Raw genomic sequence first — 20,000 nt, 5'->3', positions numbered from 1 at the left:
AAATCACCAAAATCCTTATACGACTTTCTCAATATGTCACCTTTTTATGTAATTGAATTATAAAAAGACCGTGTGTTATTCTCAAAAGTCAATTTGCAATTAAGAATCCCACATTGAATTCTAAATGAATTTAATGAAACTAAAGAGACATTGACAATGCAAAGATCGGGATGTTGAGGAGCCACTGTCCTCGACCTAATTACAATCATACTTTGAGTTTTGTTAGGGTTCAACTTCATGTCCCATAATTTGCACTACGCTCTAACTTATGCTAGATCTCTATTTGGAGATTAAGCAACCCTGAATTGATGCAAAGAGAATAGCTTCATCTGCAATGCAAGAAACTAGTTTTCTATGGAATTTATGGTTATCTATGTTCTGTCATTGACATGTACTGTGTATATAAGGGTATCAAATTTACCTAAGAATTAGAAGCTGTCTCTATAATCATAGAACCCTATTTGGAACAACATTTTTCTATAGACCAAACTAAATGAAATTTTCTAGATGGTAAGTACCCAATTCTAAAGAATTTTACAATGTTCAGTCATTATCAAATGATTTAAGAAACCTTTCATTGTTCCATAACCTAATTGGCTAACTCGGCATTGTAATATCGAACAGATAAACAAAAACAAACTATCATACCGATGAAGGAAAGTTCTCGTGCCAAAATCTATCACCAAAGAGATCAGCAAGCAGTTTTCTTGAAGTAAACAATGATAAGAATATTGGTCCATGTTTAAAAGCTATAAATCACAATCCCTGAATCCTTCTCAGAATATTTACCTCCTCCAACGAAGTTGGAAGGAGGTTATGTTTTCGCCTCTGTGTGTTTGTAATTTGTGTGTGTATTTGTTTGTGAACAGCTTCCTGCCACAATTTTAATCGCAGAGTCATGAAACTTGCAGGGATTACCTCTTATGTAAAATAGCTGGAAATGATTAAATTTTGGAAGGTATAGGTCAAAGGTCAAGATCACGGTCAAGCAAAATGTCCAAATCACATAATCAGCCATAAGTTTGTACATCGTTGTCACATAGACTTCAAACATGGTTCACATTATAGTGTATGAAAATCCAAGCCAATCAATACACGTAAAGGTCAAAGGTTAAGGTCAAGGTCGAGCAAAAGGTCGAGAAATAAGCTGCCCAGCGGAGGGCTGCGCTCTACTGAGTGTCCCTCTATTTCACAGTGAATTTACCTTGAGATCGAGTATCGCGACCATAGTACCCTTTAGCGTATCTGTTACAAGGTCTGTTACTGCCGTCTCTCGATTGCGTAACTATCTTCGTCACGCTGGGCACTGGAGGAATGCCTATGGTGCTATACTTTCCCCGGGACGGCCATAATCTCCGCAAATACATTCAAGGTGTTATGAAATACTACGTAATACGTAGTAAACAAACGCGTATAAAAATGCGTGGAAATGTTACGTGAATTATTTCGAGAAATTGCGCTACAAGGGAAAAATAGCATGAATGTTTAAGACTTCCGTAAGAAAAAAAAAATAAAAACTGTAACAATTAATAAATCAGTGATTGTGTAACCATTAAAAAAAAAAAAAAAAAAAAAAAAAAAAAAAAAAAAAAAAAAAAAAAAAAAAACGCTACGCGAACTATTTTGAGAATTCACGCTACAAAAAAAAGAATCTATAAATATTCGAGACTCTCACAAAAAAAAATCTATAAACATAAACTGTAACAATTATTAAAGCGGTGATATATGTAATAATTCAAACTACAAAAAATATAGACTTGAAAATCCTACGCAAAACATTTTGAGAATTCTCGCTACAGAAAAAGACTCAATATTTGAGTCCACACAAATAAACAAATAAAAACTGTATTAATCAATAAAGCGGTGATATATGTGATCATTCAAACTAAAAACAAAAAATTATAGTCTAAAATAGCTGATTAAAAAATTATAAATATCAAATAGCTGACTCAAAAATCTATTAGTAGATTCAAAACTGTATTTTTGTGTAATCATAAAAATATTGATAATCTAAGCTACTATATAAAATATAAATGGTAGAGGAAACTATGTTTTAATAAAATACTTCCATACTCCTATAATATCTAAAATAAACTAATATTCATAACTGAAAAATACTGAAATGATTTAAGCCTCAAGCTCTGGAGGAAGATTGTGGAAAAATACCCCAAAAATATTTTCGTATTTATACAAAAGAGTTCACTAAATTAATCTTTTAATGTCATATCTATTATAAAAATGCAATTGCAGATTTCGAGTAAGGGGTATACTCAAATTCCTTATGGAATTTTGAAAATGCACGAATTTTGATTCAAAATTTCTTATGAAAAAAAAAAATAGAAATTATACGTTCACTGAGATACACTTATAAAAATCTAAAAAGATTTTTTCATAGGCAAATGTTAAACTAAAACATATCTATAGAAAATATTAGGAAAAACTAAGATGTTAGAACTAAAATGCACTCGTGTACGTCTAAAATGTGTTAAGCAACTGATATAAAAGTGAAAATAAATGTGAAAAATGGAATAAACTGGGAAATATTAGAATAGTATTAGAAACACTGAGGTACACTTATTCACTTCCAATATACTGAAAAAAATTATTCTAAATTGCAGAGCAAAACTTCTCTAAAATGCAAATAAAAAATAGAGGAAAAAAATGATTCTAAACTGCAGAGCAAAACTTCTCTAAAATGCAAATAAAAAATAGAGGAAAAAAATTATTCTAAACTGCAGAGGAAAACTTCTCTAAAATGCAAATAAAAAATAGAGGAAAAAAATGATTCTAAACTGCAGAGCAAAACTTCTCTAAAATGCAAATAAAAAATAGAGGAAAAAAATGATTCTAAACTGCAGAGCACAGCTTTTCTAAAATGCAAATAAAAAATAGAGGAAAAAAATGATTCTAAACTGCAGAGCAAAACTTCTCTAAAATGCAAATAAAAAATAGAGGCCAATCCGCATGCACTGAAACGTCCTACCGTCACTAAGTAGTCGCTCTCCCGGTAATAATGTGTTAAAGGACTCTTCTTTAACACTTTTAACACCTGACCTACACTCCACTAGTCACCGTTAGTCCTACGGAGGTCAACAGCGGGTAGGATTTCCTGAGGATTTGAACCCTCTGGAAGCACGGCGGGCTTCCAGTGCAAGATGACCCTTTAATCCAAATGATTTAAACTCAAATTATCTCTGGAAGCAAATCGAACTTCCAGGTCAAGATGTCTGTTAGAAGCAGGATAAAAAAATATTCTAAAAACTTAAAAGGGGGAAGGACACTTGTGGTGTCCTGGAAGGACATCGCCCCTCCACCCACCCACCCCCCAAAAACTCTAATTTATCTCTGGAAGCACATCGGACTTCCAGTGCAAGATGGCTGTAGGAGGCAGGATGAAAAATGGGATTCTTACGACTTAGAAGGGGGAGAGACACTTGTGGAGTCCTTGGAAGGACACCCGGAAAAAAAAGAAAAAATCCTGCGGCCGCAGGTCAGATGTAAAAATCCACTGGAGATCACACACAAAACTGAAACAAGAGGCGAAAGGGAGAGAACCTTACACGAAATGAGAACCTGCCCTTTCTCTCGTTCCCCTCACTGTGAGAGAAGAGAGAAGAACCGTCCAACTCCAAGGTGAACGCCGGCCCAAGGGCTTCCTTCCTCCAACCGGGAGACTGAAATAGAACTGGCGGGGTCTTTAAGAAGAGACCTGTTTCTCTCACATACAAACAGGTGCTGCTCGTTTTCTATGTTTAGATCCTCTCTCTCTCTCTTTCTTTCCTTCTTTCTCTCTTTCATTATAGAATACATAAAAGGGGGAAGCGTTATTTTCAGTCCTCTTTCATTGTTACACAATATGAAAAGGTGATAGGTAATCCTTTACACATGCACAAAAGGCATAGAAACATAAAATGTCAGTCGACCTATATCATTATGGCAGATAAGACACTTTCTAATATTCCTTCACACATCAGTGTCCTCTGATTCCATTAGATTATATTGGACCATATGGTAGGCTCTTGAGCCAGGGAGGTCATTCATGTCTATGTAGTTACCTTATGAAGTAAATAGTAAAAGAAAAAAAAAGATGACCAGGAAATGTAGGTCAATTAGAAGACTGAAAGGTAGTTCTTAGGTCTGCACAGCTGGGTGTTGAAAGAACACAAGACCCTTTAGTCAGTCCTGACTTCTTATCTTTCTGGAACAATTGTTATAACTATCTATGCATTATTCCAAGCAAATGCTATCTGCCTTGTTGATGGTGGGTGTATTTTTGCTTGCATTTTGTTACTGGCATTTAACATTTATTCTCTCTGTTTTGTCTAATATTCTTATAAGTCTGTCATGGATAAATGAACCTTCAGGAGTATATCTGAAAATACAAGGATGTTGAGAAGTTAGAAATTCGTTGGAAACATTATAATATATTTCAAAGAAATATAATGTTGTTAATAAGTTCGAGATATTGAATGACTTTATTATAGACATCTACTTCTTATGAACATGGACAAACTTTAAATGGTCCTTAACTAACACAACAAGTTTCTACAGAATAGGAATACCATAATCCATAATTCTAAAAAAAGAAAAGAAAACAATAAAGGAATAAGAGAAATTAACATCCATGTATACATAAAAACAGGAATATAAGTATAATAACAAAATAAAGAAATTGTGTATATTCCTACAAAACAACATTGCTTGGCCAAGGAAACAAATAACATCAATTAAAACTATTTCATACGTGTAAATAAATTCTGCCAAGACAAAAAAATGGCGTTCCCTAAAGTACGGAAACAGGTATATCATACTTAATGTTTACTTCATATCGCACTTAACAGCTCTATTAATTTCGCAGGATCTGAAATGAAAGTCATAAGTAATTCCCTCTGATTCATTTTATTGTTATGAAGGATAGAATTCATGATGCACTTATCTATACAGTAAGCACTCTTACAAGCAAAGGAATAAATAATCATTGTAGCCTTTATTCAACATTATCCCTATATATATATATATATATATATATATATATATATATATATATATATTGCCCTATGCATGGGGACTCACTGTATGCATATATGTATATGTATATGTATATATATACGTAAAATATATATATATATATATATATATATATATATATATATATATATATATATATATGTATATATATATATGTATATATATATATATATATATATATATATATATATATATATATATATATATATATATACAGTGAATCCTTATGCGCAGGGTAATACTACATTCAAAACTCGATTCCATGTGCATCAACCTATGTATTAATCCCAGCAAATGCTATGGTGGCTGCATTTTTGTTTGCATTTTGTTAAAAGCATTTAACATTTAGGAGTCATAAAGCCACATAAACAAAAAGCAAACCTTGACTTAAGTCATTGCTGAAGTAATAAAATAGCAGATGAAATGGGATCATTAACAGTATCACTATCATAAATACCAGTCCTCTTCATCAGTAAAAACTATACAATACAGGATTCAATGTCAAAGAAACTGACGGGCTCATTACCGTTGAATAAATCACCATGGGATCATAGTAGTTGAATTTGGGAAGCAGATAGCAGATTCATTACAGGAGTCAAGAAAAAAATGGTAGTTGAAGAACTTTCTGAACCAATTGGTTGGGATGTCTGCGGTAGTTGTAGGCTAAATTAGATTAAGTTCCAGTAGTTATTGGTTGAATCTTTAATAGTCCTTATTAATCACAGGGACACTCACTGTCAAGGCCAAATATAGAATTACCACCAGCATCAGTTAGGAAAGCCATAACCTGACCAATTCCAACATAGTGAAGACAGACAGGGAGTGAAATGTAAATTCCAATGTTAAAACCTTTGTAAATAGACTTAACCATTAAATATAACAAGATAAATCTCTAATTATAAACAACCGCACTAAAAATACTTATAGCACAGCTAAATAGCAACGGAGCAACTAGACTAGCAAGCGTCTAGACGCACGTGCGTCCGATCCACAGCAAAGAGAAACATGGCATACAGAGACAACGATGCACAATATTCAACATTGTCACATCTCAGTACTGAACAAAGGGTTATTTAAGCGAAAGCTTTGCCCATTTCCAGCTCAGAACATAATATATCTTTAAGAAAATTTGAAATTTTATATAACCGGAAGAAAAAATATAAGAAAAATAGTAAAATCCTAAGGTTCGTATGCATTGAAGACAAACATGCCTTTAAAACAATGCTCTTTATATGCCAGTTTCTCCTTGGTACTGGATTTTAATGGATTCCTTAACAAACATTGCCATTTGATAATATTGCAAGGAATCCCTGCAGAAAGAATTGAGAAATAATTAAATTATTTATACATATCCATCTACATATATGTATTTCCCTTAGCACTAAGAGTTTAAAAAAATTAAAAGGATCAATAATAGCATATGATGAAAAAGAAAATTATGAGATATAGTATTTCTGAAATGATTAGATATACTGCAGAAACGATAAAATGTTTTATACTGATATAAATTTGACTATTGCAGTCAAGATCAAATTGACTAAAAGAGGAATGATGAGATGACTCTTCTCTTGATATGCACAAGCATACAATGTATAAACTGGTAAAATTATACTACGATCAATCTGCAGATGTTATAGCGATTCTTGAACCAACTCTACGATAAATGCACTACTTTAAGGCTCGTCACAGGTTTGAGATCCTACAAAAAGTAAGAAGACTTATATAAAAGCACTACTTTAAGGCTCGTCACAGGTTTGAGATCCTACAAAAAGTAAGAAGACTTATAAGTACTAGTTCTATATGCTTCTACATTTAACGAAGGCATAATACATCTCGGATATCTAGAGAGATTTCAAAGACATGCACCTTTATAGAATATTAGACTTAAAAAATGCATTGGTATGAAGCCTATACTATAAATAATTAAACATTTTTTAAAGCTCATTCATCATAATAAGGCAGAAGAGAGGGTTTTACATCAGGGAAATATAAAAAAGTCAAGTCAACCCATCATATATCAATTGAGTAAACTCATATCTCATTTCAACTGAGCTAGTTCCATGAACAGCCAGAACAGTGGTGATATAAAATGATTTGCCTAGATCGTACAACTGGGCTATACAAAATTAGATTATCTGATAAAAGTACGTTTCAATGACTCATTATGCCACTTTTACAGCTGTGACATTGTACGTGTACTTAGGGGGCACCCTTAAGTCAAGGGCACGCAGGTTAAACTCTGTGTAGTTTGAAGTGGATTCTGTGTTACCTTTAAAAGGTATTTTGACACCATCTTCCCAAAGACTGTCTTGATTTTTCTTTTCGACTATCGGACGCCGACTTTCAAAGGTTTTGTATTTATCTTTGACCTCAGTTACCTCACCAAATTTTCCTTCTGGCTTTAAAGATGCACTGTGGCGTCTTGCGATGTTTCTCTGAGAGTCGAGCGCCTTGTATTTATCCTTAATTTCAGTTATTTCACCAAACTCTCCTTCAGGTTTCAGTATATCTGCATGTCTCTTGGCGATGTTCCTTTGTGGAGCCAAATTCCTGTACTTGTCATGAAGTTCTGAAGTCTCACCAAAATTTCCTTCAGGCTTCAGTTTAGCACTGTGACGTTTGGCAATATTTCTTTGAACTTCCAGTTGTCTGTACTTATCTCGCACTTCTGTCGTCTCACCAAACTGACCTTCAGGCTTTAGGTTAGCCGAGTGTTTCTTTGCAATATTTCTTTGAGTCTCTAATTCTCTGTAACTGTCTTTTACCTCTGTTATCTCACCAAATTTGCCTTCGGGTTTTAACTTGTCACCAATGGGCTTCGCAATATTTCTCTGGGTAGGCAATTCTTTGTAATTATCATGAGCTTCTGTTACCTCTCCAAATTTGCCTTCGGGTTTTAACTTGTCACCAATGGGCTTCGCAATATTTCTCTGGGTAGGCAATTCTTTGTAATTATCATGAGCTTCTGTTACCTCTCCAAACTTTCCTTCCGGTTTCAAGTTTGCAGAGTGCTTTTTGGCGATATTGCGTTGGCGCTCCAATTCTCTGTAACTGTCTTTAACCTCGGTTATCTCTCCGAAGTCTCCCTCGGGTCTCAGCATATCGCTGATGGGTTTTGCAATGTTTCTTTGCGATGGTAATTCCTTATATCTATCACGAGCCTCACTTGTTTCACCAAACGTTCCCTCTGGTCTCAGGTTTGCCGAGTGTTTCTTAGCGATGTTCCTTTGAGAGTCTAGTGGTTTAAATTTGTCACGTATTTCTGAAGTTTCACCAAAGTGACCCTCTGGTCGAAGATATGCTGAATGCTTTTTGGCAATGTTTCTTTTTCGTTCAAGCTCTACATATTTGTCTTTTGCTTCAGTGGCACCGCCAAACTGCCCCTCTGGTTTTAGCTTATCACCAATTGGCCTGGCTATATTTCTATGAGTTTCTAATTCTTTGTACTTATCTCGGGCTTCTGTAGTTTCTCCAAAATTGCCCTCTGGTTTCAGATTGGCCGAGTGACGCTTTGCAATATTTCTTCTAATTTCCATCTGTCTATATTTATCTTTGATTTCTGTTACCTCACCAAACTGACCTTCTGGTTTTAACTGGTCCTTTAGGGGTTTAGCTACATTGCGTTGGGTTTCTTGATTGACATAGTTGTCTTTAGCTTCAGTATTAGTTTCAAATTGACCTCCAGGTTTTAGATTAGCTGAATGACGTTTTGCAATATTTCTCTCAGTTTTAAGGTTCCTATATTGATCATGCAACTCTGAAGTCCCACCAAAATTTCCTTCAGGTCTTAAACTGGCACCATGTTTTGGAGCTACCATTCTCTGGGATTCAAAAATTCTATATTTGTCATGTTTCTCAGATATTTCTCCAAATTTGCCTTCAGTTTTAATTGTGTCCACATGCCTTGGGGCAATACTGCGATGAGTTTCTAGTTCTCTATACTTGTCTCTGACTTCACTCAGTTCACCAAAATCTCCCTCCGGATGTAGATTTGAGCCCATCTTTTTCACTACTGGTCGCTCAGCCTTAAACTCTCTGTATCTGTCACGAGACTCAGAGGATTCTCCAAATGTTCCCTCGGATTTCAGATTAGTTGACTGACGCCAAATAACAGGGCGCTCTGTTGCGAATTGTCTATATTTATCACGAATTTCACTCGTCTCTCCAAAGGCTCCCTCTGGCTTCAAATTGTCAGAGATTCGGTAAGAATGACGGTTCTGGCCTCCGAACAAGTGGAACATGGCATTATATTCTGAGTCACCCTCTGTCGGTCCTTCAAGGAGGAGGTTTGTTTTTCCTCTCTTACGTTCTGGTCTAGAGGGATCAGTTGGTTGATATTTGTCCTTGACCTCACTTATTTCACCAAACTTCCCTTCGCTTTTAAGGTTTCCACTTAATCGTTTAGCTTTGCGCTTCTCAGTCTGCTGACCCTTGTATTTGTCCTTGACCTCTGTGTTATCTGTGAATTTTCCTTCCTGGTGGAGATTATCTTCAGCCTTTATTTTAGCAGGCCGTTTTGAGGACTTGTGCTCGAACTTTTCTTTTACCTCTGTTTTATCACTGAAATCTCCCAACTGGTTTAGATTATCAGGGTTTTTCTTTCCACTTCTTTTTTTTCCAACTTTGGTATCGAATTCTTTATCATAAACTGAGTCTTTTTGCAAAACTCCCTCAATAACTAAATTAGTCCCATGCCTTTTGATTTCGGGCCGTTCTGATTCGAATTGACGATGTTTATCGTGAGTTTCGGTGGTATTTTCAAACTCCCCTTCCGATCTAAAATTGTCGTTTTTTTTTTTAGATGCTCGTTTCTTGGAATTCTTTTCAGAGTATGATTTACCGTACTCAGTATCCTTTAAAAAATCCCCTTCTGTTGAGAGATTAGTTCCGTGCCGTTGTACAACTGGTCTCTCGGCATAGAATTCACGATGTTTGTCGTGAGTTTCTGTAACCTCCTCTAGATCTCCTTGTTGTTTGAGATTATCTGGCTTTTTTCTACCGCTTCTCTTTTTTGCAGCACCTTTGTTAGCAAAGTCTCTGTCATAAACAGTGTCCTTCTGAAGATCTCCTTCTGTTTTCAGATGGGCACCATGCCTTTGTATTTCAGGCCTCTGGCTCTCAAACTGCCGGTGCTTGTCGTGCGTTTCAGTAACTTCTCCAAAATCTCCCTGTTGCTTTAGGTTGTCAGATTTCCTATAAGCACCCCTTTTCTCTGAGTCCTTTTGAGAATATTGTTTACCGTACTCAGTATCCTTTAAAAAATCCCCTTCTGTTGAGAGATTAGTTCCGTGCCGTTGTACAACTGGTCTCTCGGCATAGAATTCACGATGTTTGTCGTGAGTTTCTGTAACCTCCTCTAGATCTCCTTGTTGTTTGAGATTATCCGGCTTTTTTCTACCACTTCTCTTTTTAGCAGCACCTTTGTTAGCAAAGTCTCTGTCATAAACAGTATCCTTCTGAAGATCTCCTTCTGTTTTCAGATGGGCTCCGTGCCTTTGTATTTCAGGCCTCTGGCTCTCAAACTGCCGGTGCTTGTCGTGCGTTTCAGTAACTTCTCCAAAATCTCCCTGTTGCTTTAGGTTGTCAGATTTCCTATAAGCTCCTCTTTTCTTGGAGTCCTTTTGAGAATACTCTTTACCGTACTCAGTATCCTTTAAAAAATCCCCTTCTGTTGAAAGATTAGTTCCGTGCCGTTGTACAACTGGCCTCTCGGAATAGAATTCACGGTGTTTGTCGTGAGTTTCTGTAACCTCCTCTAGATCTCCTTGTTGTTTGAGATTATCTGGCTTTTTTCTACCACTTCTCTTTTTAGCAGCACCTTTGTTAGCAAAGTCTCTGTCATAAACAGTATCCTTCTGAAGATCTCCTTCTGTTTTCAGATGGGCTCCGTGCCTTTGTATTTCAGGCCTCTGGCTCTCAAACTGCCGGTGCTTATCGTGCGTTTCAGTAACTTCTCCAAAATCTCCCTGTTGCTTTAGGTTGTCAGATTTCTTATACGCACCTCTTTTCTTGGAGTCCTTTTGAGAATATTCCTTACCATATTCAGTATCCTTTAAAAAATCCCCTTCTGTTAAAAGATTAGTTCCGTGTCGTTGTACAACTGGCCTCTCGGAATAGAATTCACGGTGTTTGTCGTGAGTTTCTGTAACCTCCTCTAGATCTCCTTGTTGTTTGAGATTATCCGGCTTTTTTCTACCACTTCTCTTTTTAGCAGCACCTTTGTTAGCAAAGTCTCTGTCATAAACAGTATCCTTCTGAAGATCTCCTTCTGTTTTCAGATGGGCTCCGTGCCTTTGTATTTCAGGCCTCTGGCTCTCAAACTGCCGGTGCTTGTCGTGCGTTTCAGTAACTTCTCCAAAATCTCCCTGTTGCTTTAAGTTGTCAGATTTCCTGTAAGCACCTCTTTTCTTGGAGTCCTTTTGAGAATATTCTTTACCGTATTCAGTATCCTTTAAAAAATCCCCTTCTGTTGAAAGATTAGTTCCGTGCCGTTGTACAACTGGCCTCTCGGAATAGAATTCACGGTGTTTGTCGTGAGTTTCTGTAACCTCCTCTAGATCTCCTTGTTGTTTGAGATTATCCGGCTTTTTTCTACCACTTCTCTTTTTAGCAGCACCTTTGTTAGCAAAGTCTCTGTCATAAACAGTATCCTTCTGAAGATCTCCTTCTGTTTTCAGATGGGCTCCGTGCCTTTGTATTTCAGGCCTCTGGCTCTCAAACTGCCGGTGCTTGTCGTGCGTTTCAGTAACTTCTCCAAAATCTCCCTGTTGCTTTAGGTTGTCAGATTTCTTATACGCACCTCTTTTCTTGGAGTCCTTTTGAGAATATTCCTTACCGTATTCAGTATCCTTTAAAAAATCCCCTTCTGTTAAAAGATTAGTTCCGTGTCGTTGTACAACTGGCCTCTCGGAATAGAATTCACGGTGTTTGTCGTGAGTTTCTGTAACCTCCTCTAGATCTCCTTGTTGTTTGAGATTATCTGGCTTTTTTCTACCACTTCTCTTTTTAGCAGCACCTTTGTTAGCAAAGTCTCTGTCATAAACAGTATCCTTCTGAAGATCTCCTTCTGTTTTCAGATGGGCTCCGTGCCTTTGTATTTCAGGCCTCTGGCTCTCAAACTGCCGGTGCTTGTCGTGCGTTTCAGTAACTTCTCCAAAATCTCCCTGTTGCTTTAAGTTGTCAGATTTCCTGTAAGCACCTCTTTTCTTGGAGTCCTTTTGAGAATATTCTTTACCGTATTCAGTATCCTTTAAAAAATCCCCTTCTGTTGAAAGATTAGTTCCGTGCCGTTGTACAACTGGCCTCTCGGAATAGAATTCACGGTGTTTGTCGTGAGTTTCTGTAACCTCCTCTAGATCTCCTTGTTGTTTGAGATTATCCGGCTTTTTTCTACCACTTCTCTTTTTAGCAGCACCTTCGTTAGCAAAGTCTCTCTCATAAACGGTGTCCTTTTCAAGATCCCCTTCTGTTTTCAGATGGGCTCCGTGCCTTTGTATTTCAGGCCTCTGGCTCTCAAACTGCCGGTGCTTGTCGTGCGTTTCAGTAACTTCTCCAAAATCTCCCTGTTGCTTTAGGTTGTCAGATTTCCTATAAGCACCTCTTTTCTTGGAGTCCTTTTGAGAATATTCCTTACCGTATTCAGTATCCTTTAGAAAATCTCCTTCTGTTAAGAGATTTGTACCATGCCGTTGTACAATTGGTCTCTCAGCATAGAATTCACGGTGTTTGTCATGAGTTTCAGTAACCTCCTCTAGATCTCCTTGTTGTTTGAGGTTATCCGACTTTCTTCTGCCACTTCTCTTTTTAGCAACACCTTTATTTTCATAGTCTCTGTCATAAACAGTGTCTTTTTCAAAATCTCCTTCTGTTTTCAGGTGAGCTCCGTGCCTCAGGACAACCGGACGCTGAGCCTCAAACTGGCGATGTTTATCGTGAGTTTCAGTGATGTCATCCAAATCACCCTCTTGTCGAAGATTATCAGAATATCTCTGCTTTTGGGGTCTTTCAGAGGCCTTCTGGTAGAACTCTTTACCGTATTCGGTTCCGTTCTCTAAATTCCCATTGGTGACTAAATGAGTACCTTGCCTCAGAGCTGGTTGTTTTTCAGCATAATACTGCCTGTAATTGTCCTTTGTTTCTGTGATTTCTCCAAAGGCTCCCTCTGGTGCTAAGTGAGCTCCTTGCCTGTAAACAATAGGTCTTGTAGCACCCTCGTACCCAAGGTAGTTTTCAGTGTAGTCAGTAATTCCTCCAAGCTCACCACCTACAATATCAAGGTTGTCTTGTTGATAGTTGGGCTGAAATTATATAAAAAAAATCACTGTAACTTAAATCTGAGATATCATATTTTCTAAAACAGCATTATGGAAACAAATAATCTCACCCATTTTTACAATGAGACAAGTACTGTTTTCAAACCAATATTGTAGTAAAGATTATATGTGTAGAAAAATAACAGAAAAATCAGATAATGTTTTTCCATGAAGTAGGTAGAAATTGAAAAAAATCTTCAGTGCAAAATAATATCACACATACATCAACCTACCTCTGATCGTACGTAGTTGTTAAATTCACCATATGAAGCCTGAACCTCAGTAGTGCCATCTATATCCCCTTCAGGATAAAGGTTATCATAGGGCTGGTAAGGCACTCGCTGCTCGTAGACGTTTGGATCGTCAGGATAGTCAAAGTCATCATCCTCTGCGGGGTCATTCGCTTGGTAGTAATAGTTATTGTAGGTGTCTCCGTAATCAGTGTCGTAGTAGGGTTGGGAGTTGCCGTACGTATACTGATCCGCTCCCTCCCTGTGGAAGGGAAAGCTTTTTGTTTATCAATACATATGTATACATACATATACAACAACAAATATAGCCATCCAGTTTACTGTATGACAAAACTCACAAAAGTTTCATGCATGTTTTTATTCATGTCTGGGATTTTGCCGGTTTTCATCACCACGCTGACAAACTGCAGACTGGTAATGGTGGGACACTTTAGTTTGATCGTTCACTGCAAACCAACCTAGTATGGTTGGACCTGACTAACACAGCTTTGCTAATCACGGCGATACGCAAACCCTCTCAACACGTTAAGGGTGGGGGTACATACATGTATGTTATTTTAACAAATGCTGTTTTACCACTTACAGAGAGTAGCCTACCACTAAAGGGTAGTGCCTTCTGGTTCGTGGAAAGCATCTAAGGGGGAAGCTGCTGGACCAGTGCTCCTCTCCATGGATGTATATTATTATTATCATTATTACTTGCTAAGCTACAACCCTAGTTGGAAAAGCAGAACGCTAAAAGCCCAGGGGCCCCAACAGGGAAAGTAGCCCAGTGAGGAATGGAAATAAGGAAAAATAAAATAATTTAAGAACAGTAACAACATTAAAATAAACATTTCCTATATAAACTATAAAAACTTTAACAAAACAAGAGGAAGAAAAATTAGATAGAATAGTGTGCCCGAGTGTACCCTCAAGCAAGAGAACTCTAACCCAAGACAGTGGAAGACCATGGTACAGAGGATATGGCACTACCCAAGACTAGAGAACAACGGTTTGATTTTGGAGTGTCCTTCTCCTAGAAGAGCTGCTTACCATAGCTAAAGAGTTTCTTCTACCCTTAACAAGAGGAAAGTAGCCACTGAACAATTGCAGTGCAGTAGTTAACTCCTTGGGTGAAGAAGAATTGTTTGGTAATCTCAGTGTTGTCAAGTGTATGAGAATAGAGGAGAATCTGTAAAGAATAAGCCAGACTATTCGGTGTATGTGTAGGCAAAGGGAAAGAACCGTAACCAGAGAGAAGGATCCACTGTAGTACTGTCTGACCAGTCAAAGGACCCCATAACTCTCTAGCGGTAGTATCTTAACGGGCGGCTGGTGCCCTGGCCAACCTATAGTGTCCCGATGGCATCTAGGTTTTCATGGTTGGTATAAAAGAACTAACAAGTTCTAAAGTTGCCTAACTTTACTAACTGAACAAGCAGCGTATAATGAACAGGAGTTTCTTTAGTAGGGATGACGCTGGTAAAAAAAACTCCGGGTTACTTTAGATACACAACCCAAAGGCTATTAATCTAAACAGCTTCTGACTTTTTTCTTATTAATATTTTCACTTTCATAAAGAAGAATTGGCTCAGCAATCAAATCATAAGCAAATTTTTCTTCCTGTTCTTTAAACCAATCTACTGAGTTTCTTTATTCTCTTAATGCTTTTGTTATCTTGTCATTAACCTCCTTTTTCATACTATCAATCAATACGATTCATTCCTCTATAATAAAACTAAAAAGTCTCCCAGTGTTCTACTAACCACGACTATGTTGTGGAATGATCTTCCTAATCGGGTAGTTGAATGGGTAAAATTTCCAAAGTTTAAACTTGCAGTGAATGTTTTTATGTTGAAGAAGCTGACGTAAGTCTTTTTATACTTTATATATGAAATATTTATTTTGATGTTGTTACTGCTTTTGAAATATTTCATTAATTGTCAATTATTTCTCAGATTGTTTATTTATGTCCTTATTTCCTTTCCTCACTGGGCTATTTTTTCCTGTTGGAACCCTTGGGCTTATAGCCTCTTGCTTTTCCAACTAGGGTTGTAGCTTAGCTAATAATAATAATAATAATAATAATAATAATAATAATAATAATAATAATAATAATAATAATAATAATAATATTCCTTGCTCTATCTCCCTACTATCAACTTACCACTGTAACTTTAGACTTGATAAAGATCACTATAAACTTTCCCTCTTAAAAACAGCTACAACCTCTTTCACCAGGCTTTGTAATTCATATTTACTTACACATAAGGATTTGCACACATCAACCACACTGTATTCCAGTGTCGATATATTTCCTGAGTATATTAACTTTATTCATAGGTATATTAAATACAAGATGGAGATAAAACACACAAATCGCTTAAGACCTTTTGTTAACCAATATTCCTATCATGATAGGAGCTCAAATCCCTTCAACTTTTAATCATTTCAAATCAAATACTTTCTACATCATATATCCTTAACAAACTATACACCGCTGAATTTTTGATCAACGTGTGATATACATTTCTTTTACAATAATTTTAATAAAATATACCATAAACACACATGTATACATACACTGCAATTTCACTTAAGACTATTACTGTTTACCGTACGTTCTCAGTTAAACTTAATACAGTCCATTATAATATAGAGAACAGTTTTCTATGAATACCCTTAAAAGAAAACTAGCCACGTGATATTTCAAGAATGACTCGGTTAAAAGAATCATCTCTTTATTTAACTTGATCCTCGCCATTTATTATTATTATTATTATTATTATTATTATTATTATTATTATTATTATTATTATTATTATTATTATTATTATTGCTGCTGCTGCTGCTGCTTGTTGTTGTTGTTGTTGTTGTTAAGCTACAACTCTAGTTGGAAAAACACGATGCTATAAGCCAAGGGACTCCAAGAAGGAAAATAGCCAAGTGAGGAAAGGAAACAAGGAAAAATAAAATATTTTAAGAACAGTGATAACATTAAAATAAATATTTCATATATAATATAAACTATAAAAACTTTAACAAAAGAAGAGGAAGAAAAAAAAAGATAAAATAGTGTGCCCGAGTGTACCCGAGTGTACCCTCTAACCCAAGGCAGTGGAAGACCACGGTACAGAGGCTATGGCACTACCCAATAATAGAGAACAATGGATTGAGTTTAGAGTGTCTTTCTCCTAGAAGAGCTGCTTATCATAGCTAAAGAGTCTCTTCTTCCCTTACCAAGAGGAAATTGACCATAAAGAAAAAAATAATGAGGAATTCTTAGAATATATCCAGTGTAGTACATGAAAATTACCTTTTTAATATAACCACAGAGAGAGAGAGAGAGAGAGAGAGAGAGAGAGAGAGAGAGAGAGAGAGAGAGAGAGATTTTATACTGAAATAAATGGATTTGAATTTTTATTATTATTATTATTATTATTATTATTATTATTATTATTATTATTATTATTATTATTATTATCATTAGCCAAGCTACAACCCTAGTTGGAAAAGCAAGATGCTATAAGCCCAAGGGCTCCAACAGGGAAAAATAGCCCGGTGAGGAGAGGAAATAGGGAAATAAATAAATGATGAGAACAAATTAACAATATATCATTCTAAAAACAGTAAAAGCGTCAAAACAAATAAGTCCTTTATAAACTATTAACGTCAAAAACAGATATGTCATTTATAAACAATAAAAAGACTCATGTCAGCCTGGTCAACATAAAAACATTTGCTCCAACTTTGAACTTTTGAAGTTCTACTGATTCAACTACCCGATTAGGAAGATCATTCCACAACTTGGTAAAAGATGGAATAAAACTTCTAGAATACTGTGTAGTATTGAGCCTCATGATGGAGAAGGCCTGGCTATTAGAATTAACTGCCTGCCTAGTATTACGAACAGGATAGAATTGTCCAGGGAGATCTGAATGTAAAGGATGGTCAGAGTTATGAAAAATCTTATGCAACATTCATAATGAACTAATTGAACGACGGTGCCAAAGATTAATATCTAGATCAGGAATAAGAAATTTAATAGACCGTAAGTTTCTGTCCAACAAATTAAGATGAGAATCAGCAGCTGAACACCAGACAGGAGAACAATACTCAAAACAAGGTAGAAAGAAAGAATTAAAACACTTCTTCAGAATAGATTGATCACCGAAAATCTTGTAAGACTTTCTCAATAAGCCAATTTCTTGTGCAATTGAAGAAGACGCAGACCTAATGTGTTTCTCAAAAGTAAATTTGCTGTCGAGAATCACACCTAAAATTTCAAGAGTCATACAATTTTGAAGAAACATTATCAATACTAAGATCCAGATGTTGAGGAGCCACCGTCCTTGACCTACTTACTTTGAGTGTTGTTAGGATTCAACTTCATACCCCATAATTTGCACCATGCACTAATTTTAGGTAAATCTCTATTAAGGGATTCACCAACCCCAGAACTACATTCAGGGGATGGAATTGATGCAAAGAGAGTAGCATCATCTGCATATGCAACAAGCTTGTTTTCTAGGCCAAACCACATGTCATGTGTATATAGTATGAAAAGTAATGGGACAAGAACACTACCCTGTGGAACACCGGATATCACATTCATATACTCACTACGGTGCCCATCAACAACAACTCTTTGAGATCTATTACTTAAAAAATCAATAATAATGCTAAGAAACGACCCACCCACTCCCAACTGTTTCAGTTTGAAAACAAGGGCCTCATGATTAACACGGTCAAAGGCAGCACTAAAATCAAGGCCAATCATACGAACTTCCTGACCACAATCAAGGGATTTCTGTACAGCATTGGAGATTGTAAGAAGGGAATCACATGCTCCAAGGCCTTTAAGAAAACCAATTGCAAACTAGGGAGTAGGTGATTACCTTCAGCAAACCTATTAAGACATTTTGCAAGAAGACGTTCAAAAACTTTAGATAATATGGGAGTTATGGAAATTGGGCGATAATCAGTGGGACTTGAGCTACCACAAACACATTTACATAGAGGAGTAACATTACCAATTCTCCAACAAGTGTTAAAAGCTCCTCTTCTTGCTAATTTGCGCAAAATAACAGATAACTTTGGAGCTAAGAAATCTGCTGTCTTTATAAAAAACTAAGGAAAAATACCATTTGGGTCTACACCTCCATAAGCATCAAGGTCCATCAACAGAGCTTTAATCTCAAGAGATCGAAAAGCTAAACTAGTTAGTTTAGCCTCAGGAAAACAGGAATGAGGATGTTCAAGTTTTTCATTACTCTGTTTACTGTCAAAAACATCAGCCAAAAGGGTTGCCTTTTCCTTTGGACAATGAGTGACTGAGCCATCTGGTTTAAGTAAAGGAGGAACTGTTGCATCTACACCAAAGAGTGCAGATTTAAGGGTAGACCACCATTTATGTTCCTGAGTTGTACCAGAAAGGGTTTCTTTTATGGTTAAATTGTACTCCTTTTCAGTTGAGGTATAAATTCTCTGAGCAAAAGCTCGAAGCTGAATATAGTTGTTCCAGGTCAAATCTGATCTGTTACCCTTCCAAAGGTGATAGGCCTCCTGCTTCTCCAAATAAGCACGTCTACAATCATCATTGAACCACGGTTTGTCCTTCACTCGGTACCTTAGCACACGAAAACGGATACGCCTATCAATTATGTTGACTAGATTCTCATTCAAAGGGACGACAGGATCTACACTACTATATAATTGTGACCAATTCAAGCACAAAAGATCATGCAAAATCCCAATCCAGTCTGCTTGGGATTTCATATAAATTTTACAAGAGTATGATATATCAGGGACAGGCTGCTCAGTCTTCACTGCTAATGAAATCAAGGCATGATCAGATGTCCCGACTGGAGAACCAACCTTACTAGTTATAACGCCAGGAGAGTCAGTGTATACGAGGTCCAAGCAATTACCAGACCTGTGAGTAGCTTCATTTATGATTTGCTCACAGCCTGATTCAGAGGCAAAGTCTAAAGCTCTTAAGCCATGGCGATCGGTAGGAGAGATAGAACTTAACCACTCCCTATGGTGAGCATTAAAATCACCAACAAAGACAAAAGAAGCCTTTCTATCATCTTCTTGTATCTTAGCCATAATGGTAAGAAGACAATTGAAGATAGTATCATCTATGTCTGGAATCCGGTAGATCAAACACAAATAAAAGTTGTTATGCCTGCCACAAACTTTTATTACCTGAATCTCAATTATAGTAGTAATTAGTTCCTCTCATTGCTATTATCCTCAGTATAACTTAAATATTTTGAACAATAATAATAATAATAATAATAATAATAATAATAATAATAATAATAATAATGCACTAAATATTTACTAAAACAACAACAACAACAACAACAACAACAATAATAATAATAATAATAATAATGATAATAATAATAATATCATTCCT

The 20,000-nt window shown here is 36.3% G+C and overlaps 1 protein-coding gene across 1 annotated transcript in view; it reads right to left on the bottom strand.

Annotated features, from left to right (window-relative positions):
• Nucleotides 1–5,746: 5,746 nt before the first annotated feature.
• Nucleotides 5,747–20,000, bottom strand: part of LOC137628503 (uncharacterized) — a 20,476-nt gene continuing 6,222 nt past the window's right edge. The window contains exons 3-4 of the mRNA XM_068359655.1: nt 13,574–13,832; nt 5,747–13,325 (exon numbers count right to left, since the gene is read on the bottom strand). Coding sequence (XP_068215756.1) covers nt 7,191–13,325; nt 13,574–13,832 — 6,394 coding nt within the window. The 3' untranslated portion in view covers nt 5,747–7,190. The remainder of the gene's footprint in view (nt 13,326–13,573; nt 13,833–20,000) is intronic.

The sequence above is a fragment of the Palaemon carinicauda genome, chromosome 36 (genome assembly GCF_036898095.1).
Source record: "Palaemon carinicauda isolate YSFRI2023 chromosome 36, ASM3689809v2, whole genome shotgun sequence".
Lineage (NCBI taxonomy): Eukaryota > Metazoa > Arthropoda > Malacostraca > Decapoda > Palaemonidae > Palaemon > Palaemon carinicauda.
The sequence above is the reverse complement of the archived record's forward strand: the minus strand, read 5'-3'. Positions and strand labels throughout refer to the sequence as shown.